This window comes from Myripristis murdjan, chromosome 21, assembly GCF_902150065.1.
Source record: "Myripristis murdjan chromosome 21, fMyrMur1.1, whole genome shotgun sequence".
Lineage (NCBI taxonomy): Eukaryota > Metazoa > Chordata > Actinopteri > Holocentriformes > Holocentridae > Myripristis > Myripristis murdjan.
The window spans coordinates 12,797,412-12,820,395 of NC_044000.1; the positions used below are offsets into that span (position 1 = coordinate 12,797,412).

The 22,984-nt window shown below is 43.3% G+C and overlaps 1 protein-coding gene across 1 annotated transcript in view; it reads right to left on the reverse strand.

Moving 5' to 3' along the window:
• LOC115380278 (neuropilin-2-like) overlaps window positions 1-22,185 on the reverse strand; it is a 109,149-nt gene extending 86,964 nt beyond the window's left edge. Inside the window, exons 1-2 of the mRNA XM_030081376.1 lie at window positions 22,110-22,185; window positions 5,307-5,487 (exon numbers count right to left, since the gene is read on the reverse strand). Coding sequence (XP_029937236.1) covers window positions 5,307-5,487; window positions 22,110-22,185 — 257 coding nt within the window. The remainder of the gene's footprint in view (window positions 1-5,306; window positions 5,488-22,109) is intronic.
• Between the last annotated feature and the right edge of the window lie 799 nt (window positions 22,186-22,984).

Here is a 22,984-nt window from a genome sequence, read left to right on the forward strand (position 1 = left end):
TTGCAGGGAAAAAGCTTGTAGAAGTGGAAATTAACCAGGAAATTATTTACTGTGCTGGAAGGTACAGAGAGTTTTTTACATTGTTGATTGTGAGAGTAGACAAGACAAGAGAAGAGAGGAGAGGAGAAGAGAAGAGAAGAGAAGAGAAGAGAAGAGAAGAGAAGAGAAGAGAAGAGAAGAGAAGAGAGGAAAGGAGAAGAGAAGGGAAGAGAAGAGAAGAGAAGAGAAGAGAAGAGAAGAGAAGAGAAGAGAAGAGAAGAGAAGAGAAGAGAAGAGAGGAAAGGAGAAGAGAAGAGAAGGGAAGAAAGCAGGATAAGAAGAAGGGTTGAGGACAGAAAACAGATGTAGCATAAAGTTAAATGATTGATTGAGGCAGAGTACAAAGGCAAGGTCTAAATCATTAGTGAAACCATTATCGTTGACTGCAGCTCTTCTGTCATATAAATCACTTCTTAACTCACTGCTGTACTCCACACTTACTGTGTGTGTCAGTGTGTGTGTGTGTATGTGTGTGTCTGTGTGCATGCTAAGGCATACATCCCTGGGTGTATATGCTGCTATGTTTGTTGGCGCTTGCACCTTCATGTTTGCATTTATATTCTGTGTATGCACACTGATGTGAGCCTGTGTTTGTGCATGCACGCATGTGAGGGTTTCAGTGTGTGTTTGTGTATGTGTGTGTGTGCATGTCACTCTCATATCAATATTATGCAAAGATAGCATCAAACTGGGATGTGATGTGAGGGGAGAAGGGATTGGAGAGAAAAGGAGAGAGACATATAGAAAGGAGATTGACACAGATAGAGTGAGAAGAGAGGAGGAGGAGGAGGAAGAATCTGCACACGATAAAGAGAGAAGAATCAACGCATTTGAAAAGACGGAGACAGAGAGAAACGGAGGAGAGTGTGGCATTCTGGCTCTCCGCCTGTGTTTTCTCATATGCAATGCTGAATAATGATTTGGTCTATAAAAGATTGGCACGCTGCAGAAGGCAGAGATGGAGAGGAGGGGAGGGGAGAGGAGAGGAGAGTAGATGGGGTCAACTTAGCAGCAGGGGGACGGGTAGAGCAGGGAGGAAAGGTGACAGGAGTGGAGTGAGGGGGGAGAGAGAGCCTGCAGCAGGAAAGAGGAGAAAAGGAGAGAGAGGGGAGGGAAAGAAGAGGGGAGAGGGAGAGGAGGTACAGCTGTCACGATGATTTGAGCCACCACCCAACAGACCCTGACGCTGCACTTTTCTCTGAGCTGTTCTCTCGCTCGCACTCTCTCTCTCTCTCTCTGAGTGTGTGTGTGTGTGTGTGTGTGTGTGTGTGTGTTTGCGTGCCCCGCATCCTCTCCAAACACTCTGAGTAAAGATTTTGCTTCCAGAGACAAAGCAGTAGATTAAGCTGAGGCAAAATTGCAGCCTTAAAACCAAAGGGTGAAAGGTAATACCAGTGATGAGGTGGCAAATAAAAAAGCTGGGTAACCTATGACCTCCAGATAGCGCAGTGCAAAAAAAAAAAAAAAAAAAAAAAAAAATCACCATCTTATCAAGTAATTTGGTCTCGTACTCATGCGATCTTTGTTTTTCTGAAACAAATGGGGAAAAAATCTGCCAGTGGGTTGACATAGTGCCACCTGTTCCCAACGCTAATCAGCTTGTTTCCAGATTTTCTTCAATCAAAAGTAAATTTCGAAGCTAATCTGACTTATTCTGCCTTGTTTCACCATATTTATACTTGGACCCAGGAGATTTTCACCATGAGGGAGCATTTTTCGCCATATTTTTTAACCATAATCCTTGTAAAGGGTACGGATTTCTGATTTTATTCCCTCAAAAGATCCTATCTTCTGGTGACAAGTAGTTTTTATAGTTGGATGGTTTGCTATCACTCTCAGGGCTTCATGCTGATGATTAAGCCAAATGATAAAAAAAAAGACAGAAAATGAAGTTTGAAAACAGCTGCAGATGGGACTTGTGACGTTCAGTGACACGGGATGGGATGTTAACGATACAAAAATCTCTCTCTAGGGAGGGGAAGCACTGTGGAGAAAGAATCTAAGATGCTTAAAGTATGAATTAAAACGGGAAGTTTAGGCTCAGGACTTCACCACCGCCACACGTCACTGCTCCATTCACTCTCATCCTCTCTGCAGCGCTCTTTAATGAAGTGAAGCAGATATGCTTTCACTTACACAAACTTTTTACTACCCTTGTAAATAGGCCTACTATTTAACCACACACACACACACACACACACACACACACACAGATACACACAGTGTGTTCACTTCTAGTCTATCATGTGATGTTGACATACTGGGTCTTTCACCAGAAACTCATGACACACACACACACACAAAGAATGTGATAACAACAATAAAAAAGAATAGGAAAAGTATAGATGTCTCCATTAGCTCGATAATAGTAATATGTCAAAAAACTGATATATCGAGGGAATCAATAGTCTAAGTACGCTAATGAATGGCATTCCTGGCATGCACACGCACACAAACACATACGGCCGGGTGCCGACTGAAACCTGTCGCCAGCAACGGGCTGATGCCGGAATGTGTGGCATGTCATGTGACGGGAAAAGGGAAGTCATGGTGAGTCATGATTGGCCACAGCTAAACTTATCTCACTCAGGACATGGACTCTTCATCTTCTGCTGGTCAGCCTGCCCACCCACCTGCCTGTCAGTCTCTCTCTCTCTCTCTCTCTCTCTCGCTCACGTCCTCCCTCTCTTCCGCTGCGTTCGAATTGCTGGTCAGTAATGTTCACGACAATATCTCCGCCTGTCTTTTCTTCTGCCTCGGCATTGATTTAGCCTGCAGAGCTGCTGAAGTGACTGTCAACCTGTGATGCATTATAGATTACAGATTACCATCTCCACTCGCAATCAGGACCATAATCAACTTCATTGCTTCAACGTACAGACCTAATAGCATAACCCCTCATCCAGGATAGTGCTGTGAGCATTTTTGGATGTGTGTGTATGTGCGGGTTTGCACATGCAAATGCAAGACACAGATGCAACCGTATTATGAGTGTTTCTCTTCTGTCATAAGCGGGTGAGAAAGAGAGACAGAGAGGAACCACACTGACTGTTAACAAAGTTGGCTCTGTCAGGACACATAAGTAGCTCCTTTGTCACATTAAGATGAGCGTGTGTGTGTGCATCTGTGTCCCCCTGCTCTATAAATTGAAGACATTAAATGCCGTTTTCTGTTGCCCAAAACTGTAACGTATTGACTTGAGAACAGGCATAAACACACACACTCTCTCTCTCTCATGAGCCATGTTACATAAATCTGCTGAGAAGAGAAGAGGGAGGTTGTCACATTTAGGATGACTGGACAGAGAGAGAGAGAGAGAGAGAGAGAGAGAGAGAGAGAGAGAGAGAGAGAGAAAGAGACAGATGTCTGTCTGTCTGAGAGACAGACGGAGAGGGAGACGGAGACAGTTGTTGGTGTGTGTGGAGGTGGAGGGGGGGTCAGAGTTGTTGCTGACAGTCACTGGGCAACCACATACGCATGATCCCCTCCCCTGCTCAGGTCACACACACACACACACACACACACACACACACACACACACACACACACACACATTCGCCTCCTGCTCCTTCTCCTTGGCCTCTTTGCCCCCTGAACCTAACAGCTCAATTTCAGCCTACCCCCTGCACACACACACACACACACACACACACACACATACTGCTGGCGTTGGGCCCCTGTAGCCTTAAATAGCTCTGCGCTGTAGGAGACTGACTCAGTAAATAACAGTCTATTAAGCCTGAGATGTTGCCACTAACACTGAAAATATCTCACTCTGTGCTGGCAGGGTGACAATTAGTTTGAAAATGTAATCTGTTTTTACTGGAACTAAACTGAACTAAGCCGAGCGTTTAGTTCATACAATGAGATGCACACACACACACACACACACTCACACACACAACATGTGAGCACTAGCAGTTGCAAGGCACACACACACATAAGCATACACATAAACGCGCACACCGCAATAAATAAATCAGACTCTGTTGTTTCTAATGGAAGTTTCAAACTGTTGTGTTCCTCCTGGGAAACCAGTGTACTTTAAATGGATGTAAGAAATTGAAAGAGAAAGAGGCAAAAATGGAGGGGGGGATGGATGAAGAGGGAGAAAAGGGGAAAAAAAGGAGAGGGAGAGAGAGACGAAACAGCATCTAATGCATCAAATTGATCTGAGGGTGAGAACTGCAGAACAAAACGAGCGTGTGTGTGTGTGTGTGTGTGTGTGTGTGTGTGTGTGTGGAAGGGGTGACGAGAGGAAGGAGACAGATAGACAGAGGAGTTTAAAAATCTGTTTTTTGTTGCTGCTGCACAGTGAGAGAGCGGAGCAGAACAGAGCAAAAGCGCAGAGGGCCTTTTCAACCTTTCAGCCTTTCAACAAACAGCCAGCCGGTGAAATATTGATGCTTCAATTCCAACAAAGGAATGTCTGAATGATTTTGGTACATCCGAGTAAGGAAATTCACCTATCTATAATTGATATGGCTAAAATGTTAATAACTGGATGGGAAAGTGGAGGAACACAGAAGAGAGGGAAAACTCTCTCTCTCTCTGTCTCTGTGTGTGTGTGTGTGTGTGTGTGTGTGTGTGTGTGTGTGTGTGTGTAAGCATGTATTTGTCTGAATCTTATGGATTTTCAGAGGCAGGATTCTTGGGAATATCACTATATCTTGGAGGGGGAAATTGCTGGATCAGCTTTTCCGGGATGTGGCTCCTGTTCATCCTAAAAAAAAAAAAAAATTTCTGGAGACTTCTGAGTGATGTTTGAAAAGGACTTACATCTCATATCCTTCATTATTCTCTGTCAGCCCTCTTTACCTGCCCATCTTTCTGCCAGTTACCTCTCTGCCTGCATTTTTCCACATTTCCTAGCATTCCTGGCTGTCTTTCTGTCTGATTTTTTTTTCTCTCTCTCTCTCTCTCTGTTTGCTTGGTTTTTCACCCTGCCTGTCTGCCTGCCTTTCCTCTCAACAATAGCAAACAACTGAAACAATGATGGACCAACACCAAATCCTCTAATCTGGGCTAATGCTATCAATGTGCAAAAAAGCATCCCAGAGCTGTAAATGTGTTGTAATTAGACGCCGTTAATTAGAGGCCGGGGACCGAGGGAGATCCCATAGCGATTATTACAGGATTGCAAAAGCCAGAGAAACAGGAGGAGAGTGGGCAGAAGTTCACTGAGTAAACTCAACACCCCTCGCTGAGAGACAGACATAACCTACTGAGAGGAAATCTCAGAAAAGAATCTACCCATGCTTCCTCACCTGCAGTCCAGCTTCTCGAGCTCAAAGTGTGGGTTGAAGTTGAGGACGATGCGTTGTGAAGGCTCGGGGGCTGTGATGATCCAGCGACAGTTCTGGTGAGGCGGGTATTCCAGCGGGTAGCCAGGCGTGGTGATGTAGCCAGCATCGGTGGCATCGAGGACGCCGCCGCATGGCTCAGAGGCTACAAGGGGAGAGAAAAGGGAGAAAAGAAAGGGGAAAAAACAACAACACATATTAGGCAAAATCAAATGGAATTATCTCATCAGCGAGTCATTGCAAAGTGAAAGAAACAGGAAAAGATGTGGTGATGCAGGGGTGTAACTGTGGTCTGAATGGTGACGGGGCGGTGAGGGGGCCCTGAGGGTTTTCTCCCAGATATCTTTCAGTGATTTAAAACTAGCACATGTGATTCCATTTGTCAAGGCCTTGGTAGTTGACTAATTCAGATGTTCTAGTCCAGGAACTGAGCAAATATGTGGAATTTGTGGGATAAGCTGATTGAAAAGCTCTCTTCTATCGCATTCTCACAGTAAAGCATATTCATTAAGTGTTCATTATTGACATAACTATTTGACAGCTCTTCACAGCCTCTACAAAGCACAAGGAAACAAAAAGTGAAAAAAAATACCAACTTTCAAATCCCCAATTTACACCCACGGGTGATGCAATACTTCCTTTTTCTCCTTATTCTACGATACAGTGTCAGCCTGTGAAAATGGATTGAGGAAATGTACTGAAATTGTGATAAAAATGTTGTGCAGTAAACAAATGATTATGTTAAAAACAATGAAGATAAGGAGAGAACGGAGAGGAGAAGACCAGAGGGCAGGGAAACTATAAGGCAAAGGGAAGAAAGACTGGAAATTTTAAGGCTGAACAAAATAAAGAAAAAATTGAGAGAGGCTGATCCGATCAGGCTTTCTGCATAATAAGTTCCCTCACAGGTCTACAGGATACACAAGGTCAGTATATTGTCTGGTTTTCATATCTGATGAAAGGTCAAGAAACAGATCACCCAAAACACTAAGAAGATATTTTCCCACTTACCCTCTTAGTGCAATGTATCCGTCCAGATACTTTCTGTGCGACAATGTTATGGGTCATAATCCAGAGCTCTCGGGAGTGAACAGTTTTACTGGGAACTATTTTCTGCCAAAGAACACCAGCAATCTGTATCTATCTGCTCCCAAGGAGTTCAGATTCGGCATGGATTGATATAATTTGTCGAGAGCCCATGTCATTGTTTTTGGACAGAATGTTGCTTTTGAGTTTTTCACATGTAAAAGTTTGATGATATGAGCTCCACAAACAAATCCAAAATCACACAGCATCAACCTGAATGGATAGACCGTACTGGGCGTAAGTGGGAAAATACCCCTTTTTGAATTTTGGGTGAAATTTCCCTTTAATTAATGTTTGTCGTGAGTCATTTTATACTGGCGAAAAAGGGGTTAAACTTTTTTTTTTTGTTTTCAGATCAGTGTTTTGGAGATAGTAGCCGAGTTTACATGAGACAGGATGTTAGAAACAGAGAAGTAGCTTGTCTGTGTGTGTGTGTGTGTGTGTGTGTGTGTGTGTGTGTGTGTGTGTGTGTGTGTGCCTGTGTGTGTGTGCCTGTGTGTGCAGGGTCAGGAGTCAACTCAGCGTCATGACACACAAAGACTCCATTCTGACCCAGGAAGACCGACACACACACACACACACACACACACACAGGGTGAATAAGGCCTTCAGACACCAGAAATACTGTCACAGAGCGGATCCACTTGTCAGCAGTCATAAGTCAGTGTCATGTCATACACAATGCCACTCATTCACTGCCATAGATGTACGCTGACATAGACGGGTAACCCATATATATCACTGACACCCAACACCATAACATCTCTGCTGCACACAACTCTATTGTATTTGCTGTATGGGGGCTATTGTACGCCACTCTGACTCTCCTTTCTTGATGCACTGTGCGAGCCATCTAACAGCTGAAGGCAAGCTGAAATTCTCTTTTGTTCACAATCTGTGAAGTTTAAGTTAAATTATCAGCGGTATCTGTGTTAAGCATATGAACACACACTTCCAACATAAGAGTACTGTATGAGCTGCAGCCTGCTCGAATAGACTGGGGAGAATAAGGATTAAAGAATAAGAAAATAGCACAACGAGCAACAACCTCAATAATTGACTGTTTATGATAGAAATTGTAATAAAAAAAAAAAAAAGATTCAGTCAATCAATCGAGCTGTGTGTTCTACATAAGTAATAAGTAATATATTGTATGAACATAGAGAGGGAGGTATTCATCCCATACATATATATAGTAAATACCCTATTTAAGACATTTTCAAGCGCAAATTGAAAATGCATCTTCTGCCCAGGTTTTTGAGTCATATGTGTTGAGCAGGTAGTTGCACATACATTATAGGACCACAGACAGACAATATGCTGTTTTCATATATTCACAAGTTACACATATGTTCAAAATATACAGGCTATACAAATGTCACCATATCCAGAGGGGGTATATATGTTTGGTTCATATACAACTACATATATAACAGATACAATAACATTCCCCTGATATGTGGGCATGTGTGTTCCTAGATTCAATGGTAAATAGTAAATGGACTTTTGCACTTTTGACAACACAAAGTGCTTTATAATGTCTGTTTCACATTCACACACACATTCACACACTGATGGCGGAGGCTGCCATGCAAGGTGCCAGGCTGCCCATCAGGAGCAGTGAGGGGTTCAGTGTCTTGGGATCTTAATGTCTTAATATTAGATTTCCATATGGGGATTTACATCAACCTCAGTATGCCTCAAGAAACAGCTAGGAAACCTGCTTCATGGACTGACAGACCACCGTATGTGAGGCTACGGAGCTGTATGTCAGATGTGATGGTCTGCAGTGCAAGGCCCCACCCCAAAGGCGATTGTTAGATGTGTGAGTGGTGGGGCGGAGGGGGAAGTACACAGCAGTGGTTGCTGACTTTGTTGACTGGTGTGAATGGAACCACCTTCAGCTGAGCGTGAGAAAAACAAAGGAAATGGTGATGGACTTCAGGAAGACTATAAGGCTTAAATTACTCCTGTTTCCATCTAGGGGGAGGATGCTGACCTGGTGGAATCTTACAGGCACTTGTGAGTGCACCTGGACAGCAGACCAGACTGGAGTGGAAACACTGAGGCTGTATATAAGAAAGGCATGAGCGGTTTACCTCAGGTTCAGGTCCTTCACTGTGTGCAGAACCACACAGAACATGCTCAGCCTGTTAGTGGTTTGCAAGCTCTCTCTTCTGTGCAGTGTTGTGCTGGGGCTGCAGCATCAAGATGGCCGACACAACAGAATAAACAGAATGCTAAAGTGGGTGGGGTCGATCCCAGAGGTCAACCTAGGATGAGTGTTGTGGTGGAGAGGAGGACACCATCCAAACCCCTGGCCATCAAGGACAATCCCTCTCATCCACTGCACAACAGTATAGACAGGCGGTGAACCACTGAGCGGAGCCGTAGGTCCTTTACTCTCATCAGACTGTACAATTCTTCTCTCAGCTATTTATCTTGTTATCTATCTATGAAAATGTGTGTAAACTTGCCTTCAACTTGCTAGTCTGTGCCACCATGTTCCCTGCTGTGCCGTGACGTTTTATTTATTGCCACTGTGTTGAGTGGGGTGACATAGCCAAGTTAAACTACTCAGCAGAATACAACATGTTTTACCTCTATAAATAGACTGGCTACTGTAAACCAACTCTGAGAGAGAACACACACACACACACAGACACACATGCACACACAAATATGCACAAACACACTGTGATTATATAAAGAATACTAGAAATGGGTTTGAGAGCCAACAGCAGTTATACTAGCATGCACGTGTCCAAAATTTAATGATATGCTGGCTGCAATTGCGCACATATGCATGTGTGCACATAGACCAACTGCTATGCATGTACACACACCCACCCACACATACACACATACACAGAGTGGCAATTATGTACATTTGCACACACAGTGAGGTTACCCACAAAAATTTGGATCATTAAAGAGACTCAGGGAATTGACGATGGAAGAGAAGGTCAGGTCTGGACACACACACACACACACACACACACACACACACACACACACACACACACACAAATGGCCCTTTTCGATTGTCAGGAGAGACCCTGGAACTTTCCTGTTAGAACCTGTGAAGTTCAAGTTCTGCCTTTTGTTTCCTTTTCCACTGCACTGACCAATTACTTTATTTTTCCTCAGTTTGGCTGTGTTACATATACCCTGCTTTCAAAAATATGATCTATGATATTTTATTAGATATTGATAATATTTTTTAAATTATATATCTTAATATATATTTTATTATATTGCTATTTTTTATTCTATATTTATTATATATCTATATTTCCAGAGCCTAGTGGAGCTCCTGCCACATACCGTAAAACTTAAAAGCCGAGTCAGTCACATCAAAACAGTTATGTGTCAGGCTATTTAGCTAACCAATTTTAACCCCCACTTGTTGAGAGATTGTATCAGCCTCTGACACTTTTTACAGGAGTTTTCTCTGGCGCACAGTGGGCGGCTCTCCCCCTCTCTGTCTGTGGGGAAAAAAGCCGCCCTCTCCACAGGCTGTTGCATCGGGACTCACTGTCACGTCCTGCTCATTGCCCTGCTTGCACCTATTAGCGCAACTTGCAGTTTGCATTGGTTTGCCAATTGTTTTTGCAATTTGTTTTTCACTAGCTTCTTTTTGTTGTCATCCTCTGATCCGCACATTTATGGATGTGTTACCAATTCATCGGTTGGACCAGTCAAGATGACCGCCCTGCTAGCTCCTCCTAAAAGCGCCTGGATATCAGATATTAGTGTCACCTTTTGAGCAGCGACTAAATCAGGTTCCAGGAACTTAACCTATAACTGTGTCATTACTGACAAAAAAGCTTCAGGAACCAGTGAAAAAGCCCTCATGGCGTGGTGTGCCTCGGTAGGTTCTTGCAGTCGAAAAGGGCAAATACACACACCATGACTGACACTTTTGGCACCCATCTCTGGACTCCACCTCACTGTCTGTAAGCAATTACAAATTACCCTTCTCTCTCTCTGTCTCTTCTCTCTCTCTCTCTCCCCTTATCATGCTGCTAGCCAACTAGTCCAGTCTATCCCCTCCTATCTGTTTCCAATCTCCCTGGTGACATACAGTAATACAGGAATAGAGTTACAAGTCCTACGTAACCCAGCCAGCCCCATTACATCTCAACACCACCTGGATTAGTGTTTAACCACTCAGGAATCTCACAGCAGCATCGGCCAAACCCCACTTTTAGCACACTGGTTAGCTAACTATGCATCTGATGGAAAATTTGAGATACCTGCAGAGCCAGTGCAACGGGGTGAATAATCTGGGATCTTTTGAAAAATTCAACTGTCCAGTAAACTGTAGATAGAGACAAGAAATAGGCTGTTGGCTGTTGTTGGGATACATCCCAAAATGACAAGAGTACAAATATGTTTTCATTAGATCAGGTCCCAGGACGAAACTCTAGGAAAGCGAGTGAAGCCCTATTGCTTTTTAGATGACCCCATTACTCTTTCCCAGTTTCCTTACCGCCTCTCTCACCTGGCTCTCAGCCACTTCTGCAGCCAAGCAGCTGGTGGATGTGTCTACTGAAATCCCTGCCTGTACCCAGGGCATACAGGTTACATTTATCTGCAGGATTGTTCGTTTTGGTAACATCTTTAGTGCTAAGTGATTATCACGGTGGTGTTTTTACGCTGCACTTCCCAAAGATCACCTCAAGCAGCGTGTCCAGTACTGCAATGTCTTTTCTACTGGGTTTTCTGTTGATGATGTTGGTGTTTGTTAGTCATGCTCTTCTCTTTGTGTGTTCTAGTATGATGGCCATAAGGAACCAAAGTGAGACCAGAACATATGTGTTTTTGTTCCATAAGAAGAAAGAAAACGCTGTTCACAATACCATAAATGTTATTAGAACCCCTTAGATGCCTGCCAAATTACAAAAATCAAAAACAAACTTGCACAAGAATATAACCATGTTGAACAGTATGTTCTGCAGTTCACCTTGCATTTGGATGGAAATGGACAGAAAAAAATCTAATAAATGCCATTATTTACTGAAATGTATTGTATTAGTCTTAGGAAGTTTTCTTGAATACTATTTCCCAAAAGTCCAAGATGGTCACATTTTTCAGCTAGCTTCACAAACAGGTGTCACACCAAAATTTGTACTTTGTTTCTTCAATAGAAAAACAACTTTTAGCAAGCAGAAATTTTTTTTTGCATGAAAGTGTGGATTGATACTTTAAATGATATTGTCCTCCTCTCTCCTCTGGCGAGCGGCCTATAAAGCGACACCTCCATGTGTCTGATGAATAAGGTTGGTGTGATAGAGAGGCAGACGCCGGGGGTGTGTGAAGTAATGTGTCTGCTCTGCTTCAAAGATCTATCAATCTACACAAACACACACATACACACACACACATTAAAACTAGACTGTGGCCAAGTTCATCAGTCATTGTAATGTAGAGTTCATGCAGTGCCATACCTGTGTGCAGGTGAAATGAAACATTTTCTTTATGGGAGGGGCAGTCAGAGGGCAAGAGAGACAGATTGATTTCTGTCAATTTATTCTCTCTCTGTGTCTTTATCTCTGTCTCTCTCTCTCTCTCTTTCACTGTTGTATATATTCTTCGAGCTAACTGGCCTCTGTATCTCCATTTAAAGGTGCACCCTGCAAAATTGGTGAGGGTTGATTGAGGTGAGGACCATTTAGATTGAAGTGACCAAAAACAATCTTGTTGTCAGTTCAGTTGAGTCTGGCAATCTATTAGGCAAATAATTTGTATTCTACACTATAACATCGTGACCTACATAGAAATGCAGTGTGTGTGAGGACATGATGCTGAGCTGACAAAAAGCTCAGGCTGGCAGCAAGAGGGAAAAGTGACAGAGAGACAGCTAGGGGGAGAGAGAGACAGACAGACAGACAAAGACAAATGGAGTGTTAGGACTAAAGAGGCTTATTTCTAAAGGGAAGGAGCCAGTGCATGAGTTACAGCTGCATTAGATCCCAGTCTAACCAACAGTGCATCAAACTGGAATCAAACTGCTCCAGTCAACTTTGGTGTTTTAAGACTCACTAGACTACACAAGCTTCGGCAGACATTATGCCAACACAGCCACCACATCAAAACGTCAGCTATTGCTTTGTTTCTGTCTCGGTCTCCCTCTCTCTCTCTCTCTCATGCACACACAAACAAACAATCAACCACACACTTCCCACCTCTTGACCTCAGATGTCGCACAAGACAGTGTTTCCTCCAGCCGCAACAGCGTGTGTGATCTCCTAGGAATAGGCTGCATTCAGACCACATATTCACCCAAACACACACCCCTAAACACCACTTATCCCCTCTCTGGCTTAGGCTCTATTCAGACCACACACACACACACACACATGTGCGATAAACAGCGGTAAACGGTGCTAAGCAGTGGAGCGGGGATATAAGACAGGTCACTGCATTATTTATGGCTCTCTGCCACGTTTAGCATCGCATCCTGATAACACCTATTCAGCACTTTTCCCTCCTGCATGCACAACCTCAAACACACACACACACACATCGCTCACTGTGATGCAGAGGCACACACACACAAATAGAAAAACCTTCTCAGAAATGTATGCATATACGCAGATATACACGTACGCACACAGATAAAGTTCCAAACATGCACACACACACACACACACACACTCTTCCGCATAGAGCTGCCTTGCAAGATTGAACTAGTTCCATGTTTGTTGGCCCCAAATGCAAATTTTCTGACCTTGTTTCTAAACTCACTTACAGATTCATTTTCCCTCTGAGCAGGGAGTTTGATTTGACTCTAAAGAGACACTTTTCAGCCTGTCGCAATCGATTTACTAGTCTGTGAGAACTTTGCTAATGCGCTGGACCACAGTCTGCATTCATTTTCACTGGCCAGGGCCCATAATGAAAGCATTAGAGTGTTAGTGAGTGTGTGTGTGAGTGTATGAGAGCGAGAGGGACTGAGAAAGTGTGTATTAGCTAGCTAATCAGGGAGCCTGTTAAGAGGGGAGGCTATTGTTTGGCAGATCAACTTATTATCCACCATCACTGCTTATTGGCCCAAGAACTGAAAACACTTAGTGTGTCTATGGTCCTCATTATTGTGTCCTTGTTAAGTAAAGGTTACTGAATTAAATTGCCTTAATATTCTCTGAGCAACTGCAGCACAGCTTTTTAAGAAGACGCAACTTAACTATAATACTGTTGGTGTCCTACAATAACCTCGTCCAAAAAGTCAACTTTTCAGCAATTAAGGGAAAAAACATCTGATTTTCTTATTGATGTCCATGCATTTTCTTTACAATGGCCTCATCCCAGCATCATGATCTATTTTCAAAATGTTTGGGACATTGCTGGCTCAGTGATGCAGTAGAAAGACAGCAAAATTGGAGGTAAAGGAGGTAGAGGCTTTTTTAAACACTGCTCATGCCTGCTCCATCTGCTTTTTGAGCTGTGACCGCCCGCACATTTTACTGCTGCACACGCAAGCCTTTGTACCACGCCCGCCCACCAGACCACACTGTGGCCCTCACCGATACTTCTCCGCCCTCGGCTCGGTTTGTTTTACACACCAACGTTTGCCAGCTGCGTGGTGTTGGGACACCAATCAGGACCAGTATCAGTGCTTATAAACAGACAACTTTGCCCAGCTGCGTAGGCAGGCCACATTAAAGATAAATTTATGTTGTGAAAAGCATGCATCATGACCCACACATGGTTAAGAAAAAAAATGGGTTACCAAGATCTATTGTGGGACCTGCAGGCAGACCTGCCCACCCCGGGCAGACCTCTGGGCTTCTGCATGACTCTTAAAACATGCGCCAAACTGAAAATAACAGAGGCTAAAATGTCTTCTTTGGACCGAACCCAAGGACGTTTTAGTCATAGAACCTGGGAAACCTCAGGAATGGACAGAAAGAGAGAAGAGGGAGAGAAAGAAAGAGAGAAGGAGAAGGAGAAAGAGAAAGAGATCAACGCCAGAACATCTGTCTCTCATCATCTGAAAGGAGAAAGTCAGCAGCTCAGAAAGGCGGCCTGGACAGAAAATACAACACACACGGACACAGGTGGGGTTGTGTGCTTCTCCAGGTGCCTTGCATTAAGCCACAGTGGAAAACTACAGAGGGTGAGAGAGAGTAAGAGAGAGAGAGAGACAGATGGCAGAGGACTACAAAAGGATCTGAGAGATAGAAAGAGGGATGAGTGAACAGAGAGATGAGAGGCAAAGGGCTATACAAAAAAAGAGGGATGAGTGTGATAAAAACCTAAAGAAAAGCCTTCTCCCTTTATACCCTCAACACAGCCGCACAGACACCACCTGATCTATAGGGCCATAGAAAATAGAGAAGAGAGAGCGAGGGAGAGAATATGAAAGTGGGCAGAGAGACAAAAAAGAAAGGCAGAGATGTAAAGACACAGAGAGAAAGTAGGAGTGGAAATGACAGAGAAGGAGTAGGACAAAAGAGAGCATAAGAGTCAGATTTAATGATATAATGAGCAGATAATTATCATGAGATAGACAGAAATAATGAACAAGAATTAGAGAGAGTTTAGTTTGACTGATAGTTCGATGAGGACATACATCAAAATGTGGGGCTGGGCTAGTCGAGTGAACGCAGAGAATTCTTTGGGAGACTCGCACAAAGGAAGTGATTTATATAGACACCAAAATCATGAATGTTCTCACGTAAAATTGACATTGTGTGTAGCTCAAAATCACTGCTGATGAGTCCACTGTTATTCACTTGGAATAGTTTAAAAACTAAAGCTGCTACATCAGCTTTTTTGAGTTAATATCTCAGCTCCTGGCCATAATAAAAACCACAACTCACTTTTTAATTCCAAAGATTAACTTTGAATAATCCATGTTGCAAACTACCACTTGACTTGGTGTAGACCTACTGCTGAAGAGTTAGCATGAAGCACCAGAGTGAACGATCTATCACTCTGGTGCTCTGTCTATCAGGAACAAATGCGTGATTTTAGTGGATTTATTTGCATTCCTTTAAACCACTGTGATAAAACCAGCCCACTTGGAGCACTATTTATCCACCTTTGAAATAAGCATACCAGTGGACCCTCTTTAACAAAGTATATGAATGGATTTCCAATCGTATGACTTTATTCTTTTGCACAGACAGCAAAGGAACTAGGATGAGAAGAACACAGAAAGACAAAGTCGCAGAGAACAACGGGCGGACCTAGAAAAAAAAAGAGTGGTGCATGAAACAGTAAAGAGATTTCCCACCGTGGCGGAGCGGAGTGAAAAGGAGGCGAGAGAGGTTCCCTAATCGGAGCGAGGGAAAACACTGACAGACGGAGGTGTGGAGAAAGAGACAGAGCATGCTATTAAAGGAGAGGTGAAGTGCCATGAAAAGCAGAAAACAACAGGATGATTCGGCGTGAAGGGAGAGAGAAAGAGGAAAACAACCTGTGGCCTCACGCTGCACCGCTCCAGAGGGACTGCTGAGGACACACAAGGCTTAGCACACACACACACACACACTTTTTTGTATTACTATACTTGTGATGACCGTCACAAGCTAGATTCATTCCCTAACCTCACCCTCTTTGAAAACATGTCTACCCCCTAAGCTAAACTTCATCCTAACTCTAGCCTCAATGCTAAACTTAAATCTGAACCCCTAAACAAGCCCTTTCGAGAGGTGGAGATGGCAAAATCTCCTCACTGTGGAGAGATTTTCTCATTTTCTAAGCATTTGAGGATATTTGGTCCTCATAAGAAAAGAAATACAAGAGTTCACACACACACACGCATGCATGCACACGCACACACGTGCATTCACTGCCCCCTCTCTAATTACTCCACTCATTACCAATGGCCACTGAAGACACTAGAATATCAACAGCTAAGTAATGACATGATAACTGTAATTAGACCATCCTGCGAGACCCACTAATTGTTCTTTCCATTCTGTAAAAACAGAGAGAGAATATGCCAACAGTTAATTGGCCTAATGTTTATTTGGCTCTCATTAGGCCACCTTTACTCTCACATGCAACACAAAATTCCCCACCAAGACAGTACTTGATTGAATGCCCACCTTATAACTGATTCTAAAGCTAACCCACGCTATATGGGGGTACCTTGAGTTGTTGAACTGTAGCTGGTTGCAGTTCTTAATGAAACTTCAGAGACACATCGTCTTAAATTTGTCCTATAGTATCATCACCGAAGCTTCTTGAGCCATGTTAGGATGCAAAGAAACTCTTCACAGTAGAGCTTAGGAAAAACTGTTCCAAAAATCCCTTTATGTAACTGTAACCTACAATATAGTTAAAAAGATCAAAGATGGAAAAGTTAATAATGCTATTGTCTATAATACAATGCATTAATGTATGGAAAGCATAGTGATATTACGTACTAACGTGGCAAGAAAGTGAGAGCCCTGCTGCGCTAGACAGAAGAGAGACTGGGATAAATCTGGATTAGTCTACTGCAGGTGGCTCCACTCAACCACTGCTTCACACTCTGCTGCTTCCCTCTCATATGCCTAATGCTCACTCACGCTCTCTCTCTCTCTCTCTTTCACTGTCTCTATCTCACTCCACTTCTTTCATTATCCTTCCCTCCATCTCTCCCTCTCACCCTCAATCTCTGCCCGCTCTTTTTCTCTCCCTTTTTCACTCTCTCTCCCTCTTCACCCCTCAGCAAAAACCTGCCTGCAACTGGTTTAGACGGCTGGTGTTAAAAGGTCTACCCGTCTGGCATGGCTTCCCTGGACTCCATCAGGGGAGATTAACCGTTTGCACCTTGATTGATTTTGGCCCGAATGGTTTTCACTCGAGTTGTGTTCAAAACCACAGTTTCACAGCAGGGTTGAGCGATATGGGGTAGAAACAATAAGATATTTACACACAAGAGATTTTTGAGAAACTATTATCAGCAATGTATATGACCACCAGGCAGGTAGAGGAAAATAGTAAACCAGCTAAATGCAGCCTTTAAAAACATGAAAATACAACACTAATGCCGTATTACAATATTACAATACTTGGGAACCTGTTGCAAAATACTGGGTATTTCTCTAAGATTATCTCAAAGTAGTTCCAGATTTTCTAAAGTATTCTTGCCAATACTCAAAGAAATGAGTGATCATCCATGGAAGCACAAGCAAACCAAGTTAACATAACAAATACAGTGCATTCAAATTGACTTTGTGCAATTTATGAGCCCAAAATCTGTAATATTTCATGCTAATAACCGAAATTTCCCATCTCCAAGTTGTTACATGGCATCAGTGTGCCACTGGCAGCAAGTCAATAGGATGTGAAGTGAACTGAAACAGGATATAAACCCACCGTTAGAACAAATGACATGGATGGTTTAGTTTATTGATGGTGATTTGAAGCTTACAAAGCATTATGGCCCTCAACAATAGAAGAGTTAATTATTACAAGCCTGCCCCACAGGACAATACACTGCCTGGTTAAAGGAGACTCTAGGCCAGAAAAGAAAAAAAGGTATCCTAGTCCCAGTGAGGTGGTGAATGGTATTACAGAAGCCCCTCAACTCTGCGTCTACCTGAGAACGCCACTTTTCCTCTTCAGTGGAGCAACACTGCAACACCAAAGCAGCAAGCATGTAAAAAGCATGTAAAAGGGTGCTGGCTCCATGCATCATTGAGTGCAACGCTGATCAATACGTGGAACCACATTTCAATGGCTGGAGCCAGAGAAACACAGGCCTGCAAGCCTACCTGTAGGCAACACAGCCTACAGGTAGGTGAGCACAGCCTATATCTGCCCACTTGGATCATAGTGAGCCTTTTTCCTCATCCAGCATATTTCAGCAGAGACACTATAGAAGCAGACAGCTGGTCTTGAGTGGCCAATTATGTCCGTTTATCTCCCTCCCAGGCACAGCTGTGATCAAACAGAATGAAGAAACAGGATCAAACAGAGAGGCTAAAAAATCATTCTTCCGCTTCGTTCACTTCTTTTCGCAGCTTCCCTCTCTCAGTCTCAGTCTCTGTTACTTCCTCCCTAGTTCTTCCATACTTTCATCCCTCCCTCCTGTGGCTCTCGCTCTCCTTCTCTCGGTCTGTTTTTCAGTCTCTCTCGCTCGTCCCTCCGGAGACCACAGAGTGGAGGCGCATGATAGGTAGCTAACAGCGCATCTGTAAAAGTTAACTAGTGGAGACGCTTCATGCTGCATTGCCCACAGCCCTGTGTGTGTGTGTGTCTGTGTGTGTTCCAGTGATTTAATGTGTCATCACAGTTGGGTTTTTTTTTTTGGTTTTTTTTTTGCTTGTTTATTTTATTTATTTATTTATTTATTTTTTATCAGGTGTTCCCTTTAAATGAAATGAAAGTTCAGTGTACTGTCACTGTTTTACACTCCACATTTACTTCCTCTCTAACATGATTCACTTATGGAATTACCACATAAATCATAATTAAAAGGAAAGGTGCAAATCTTTAAATTGGTATGTTCCTGAGGAGAAATCTTGTCAATTGTGGGTGCACGGTGGCCTGATATGAAGTTATTTTATGAGACGCTGGTTGAGAAGAAAAGCTCCGGATTACAGGGGGCCCAGAGCAGATGTTTCCTCACGACAGACTGAGGAGAACTGTGATGTAAAAATGCCTCCACTCTGCTCTCTGTACACTAGTTCCCTCCAAAACAACATTTGGCAGACAGGCCACTCAATCCCAGTCATGAGATCTGCAAAACCCCACACTCAGGCTCCTGAATAAGCACTAAATCAAGTAAAACCTTTAATTCAGCCAACTTCTCAGAAGCCAGCCCCTCAGCTCCTTTTTTTCCTGTGGAATGCCAGACAGATTCACATTGACTGTAGCTGAGAGCAGGCGCTGAAATGAGATAAAGCTTTGATTCTACCAACTTCTCATACGCCTCACTGTAGCTGCCTCTCCTCCACAGAGAAGCTGGAGTAACCGAGAGAGACAGACCGTGCCTACCTGCTCAAGTCTGCCTGCTAATCAAATGAATGTAGTCATAAACATGGAGTCTGGGTTTTCCTGTAACTGCAGGATCTGTCACCTGATGAGCGATGCTGATGGGGAACCGAAAAAGCTCAACACGCTCAGTTCAAGGAGCAGTTACTTCTGGTTCTGGTTGCTTGTACTGAAAGAGGCAACATAATGAATCCCATAGGCGGAGGAAGTGCTAAGAGGAATGGAAATTAAACCATGTTGGCTCTGTGCAGCTGTGATCACAGCTAATGGCCAACTGAGATTTCATATGACACCCATTACCCTTACTTCAGCTTCATCAGAGTTGTAGATGTATTATGCAAGTGTCAAAAAAAAGGAATAATATAGAAGAAAATGAAAAAAAAAAAAAAAAAACATAATACATAATCTCAAGTGATGGCCTTGACTTAACCTATTGTAAATAAATAAATAATAATAATAAAAAAAATCAGATACTGCATCTGCTTAAATAGCCTGAAGCCGCCCGTATATCTAGATCATGACCGCTTAACCGCCTACACAGACATAATGAGCACAGCTTGCCAGTAATACCAATTAAAAAACAGCAACAGTCCGCAAAAGTTTATGGATCAAACTTGACTCTAACATTCTTTCGTGTCAGGCTGCAATATGACAGGAACTGCCGCTTTTATAACAGGGAAAGTCCCTTGCTGGCTTCTGGTTGGCTGAGGAGTCACTTAAAATGATCAGTAAATGCACACCTGTGACTGGTGGTCAGTAAAAGCTCACCTTTGACCGCATAACACCTAATCTAAATGTACAAATCAAAAATCACCACTCCACTTATGCGCTGTTTACCATCCATTTTTCTTCAAGAACTATATTAGGCCTACTTAACGGAAAATATCATTCATGCACTCATTCATTCATTTATATGCCTGTTATATCTGTTAAGATTTTGAACTTTAGTTTTGCCTTTTAAAAGAAGTACATCACAGTTGTTTCACATAACTTAGAAGCAACTTTTTAAAAAATTGTATGATACGAGGCGAGGTTCTCAATAGGCCCTATCCTATTTAAAGAAAAGAGCGTTTCACAATCCTATATTAATGTGCGTAACGGAGGATTATTTTGGCACGCTCGAAAACGTGCGGAGCTGCCTACAAAGCCCTGGGCGATATTAAGGCGCACGGATATTAGCCCACCGTTTTGCCATAAAACCCACAGCCTAGGCTATACAAACGCTCATAGACTACCATTTCAGAGATCAGAGCGCGCCTGTGCGTATCGGCTGCGCGTTATAAGCTGTTTGGGGGGTAATCTGCAGCTTTAAGCCCCGTGGTGCACACGGACTGGGGGAATCGAAAGACCACAGTAACCCCGATCCGGGGAGGCGAGGGGAATCTGACCCCCGGTGGACGGAGACGCTCGGCTGGTCAGGCTCACCGCGTCCCTTCAGCTGCTCTCCTCTCCCAGCGCAAGACGCCTTAGTAAAATGACCCGGTAATCTTATGATCGTTTTTAAAATAACGACTAAATATAATGCAGCTGCCTTTACAAGTCAAAAATTACCCCATTGAAATTATACAGTAGTAACATAGGGGATTAAAAAATCTTTAAATGCGATAGGATCGCTATAACCTCACTATTGATTACAACAGACACTCTGTAACTCCCCAAAGGAATGTTATAATAGCCTAATATTACAGTTAAACCGTATCAGATAAAAATGCCATCAAGCGAGGTTACTATAAACTCTCTATTGAATTCTCTGCGGACCACAGACACTTTGGTCCATTCAGGAGTAGGCTGTTACGGGGGCATGGTAGTGTGCTTTTCGTTAGTGAACGGTTTTGATAGGCTACATGAACACATCTTGGATGGAAACCCACTCGAGCAAGATGTTGCTCAGAAAGAATACTGGTAATAAATTAGAAATAGCGATGAGGAACGTTTCGGAAACAACGGCGTGAAGCATGTGTGGGTAACCGCGGACTAGAGCTGATGGGCAAAAGAGTGCTGGTGATAGGGACACATGGTAAAAAAAAAAAAAAAAAAATGTTTCCAGTGTAGAAATTGTTTAAAACAGTTTATATAGCTTCATATATGCTGACACATGTCGGTAGCCCTGATGCAAGAGGGAACAAAATATTAGCATTATTACACAGGCTGGGTCTTTAATTAAAGAAGAAAACGTATAAGTGGTGGTTTGTCTAACTGATATATTGTTAATAGTGTTGGCTGTGTGTCTTATTGCGATCACTGACTGGGGATTATGAGTAGCCACCGTTTTATTTACTACTACATACTAGTGATAACTCAGTGTGGCTCGTGTGAGCGCTACACCGCTGACTGAACGAGAGGTCAGCACCAGGGCGTTGGAGAAGACAGAAGGTCCTACGGCAAGGATCTCCCCCCTAATTGTATTAAAATTGAACTGATCAATACCACACACCCCTGGATTAATTTAATAGGATTATTTGGGCGGGGATGAAAAGTTGGAGTAGCTCCCGTTCACTACCCGAAATGCGTAATGATCCACTAACCACACAATTTACGCTTCTCTAAAAACTGTACAGCCTGTATTCACGGTGTGTTTTTGTATGAGGGAAACCCCGTTTATTAGCGAATCATTATAGACCCCTTATGTGACTGAAAGACCAGTTCGTTTTCCAAAAAAAGAGCGGCTCAATTTCTAATTAACACCTAGGTGAGAGACGGTGGTTTGAGCGGGCGTAGGTCTCCGAGAACCAAACTTACCTCCTTCCTCCGCTCTGACCGCTGAAGGCAAAAGAAAAGCCAGTAAACATCCACAGAGCCATAGTAATACATCCATCTTTTGCCCTCGGGTGAGGAGAAAAATCACCTCCTCTCCTGTGTGGTTTATTTTTTTCTGTTTATTTGAGGGAAACGTGGAGTCCAAAGTCCCTCTTTCTTCTACTCTTCCCCCAGTTCTCTGTTTCTCTCAAGCGCAACACGAGTAGTCTCCAAAATCCACTTAAGGTTACAAAGCCGGGTTGCGTTAACTGAGCTCTCCAACAATATTACGCTTACTAAAATACCCAACTTGTGTGTGCTGCATGTGACACAACTATCGTGCTTCTCATCTCCTGCGCAAATTCTACTCCAAACACAACTGTAAACCCGCAAAATCCATTCCAGTGCGCACGGTCGGCTGTACACTGGGTCTCACTGTCAGACTCAACGCGTGTAGGAATATAGACCTGGCAGACCCCGGTGACAGGCAAAATTAGAAATTAAAAAAGAAGTAGAAACGGCTGGTGGGAAAACTCCAGGAGCCAACAGAACCATCTGCTGCTAACAATTAAGTCTGGAAAAAGTAATGAGTCTTTTCTCCTCGTCTTTTCAAACCAGGATACAAAATATTCCCCAGTACTTTAGTGACTCTCTTGTCCCCCGGTGCATTTACTTGGTGGAAAACCAAAGCATGTGGTAGCATAAAGAGAGAGGGAGAGAAAAAAACACGAGGTACCGTCCAGACAACAGTCCGTCCTTGCGAAAAAGGCGACAGAAATGATCTTATCAAAAAGAGACAAGTCCCACAAATCCGGTGCGGCTGTGCGTAAAAGCGACCCGTACTGCAAGTGCGGCGGGGAAAGAGTCGTGCAGCCTCT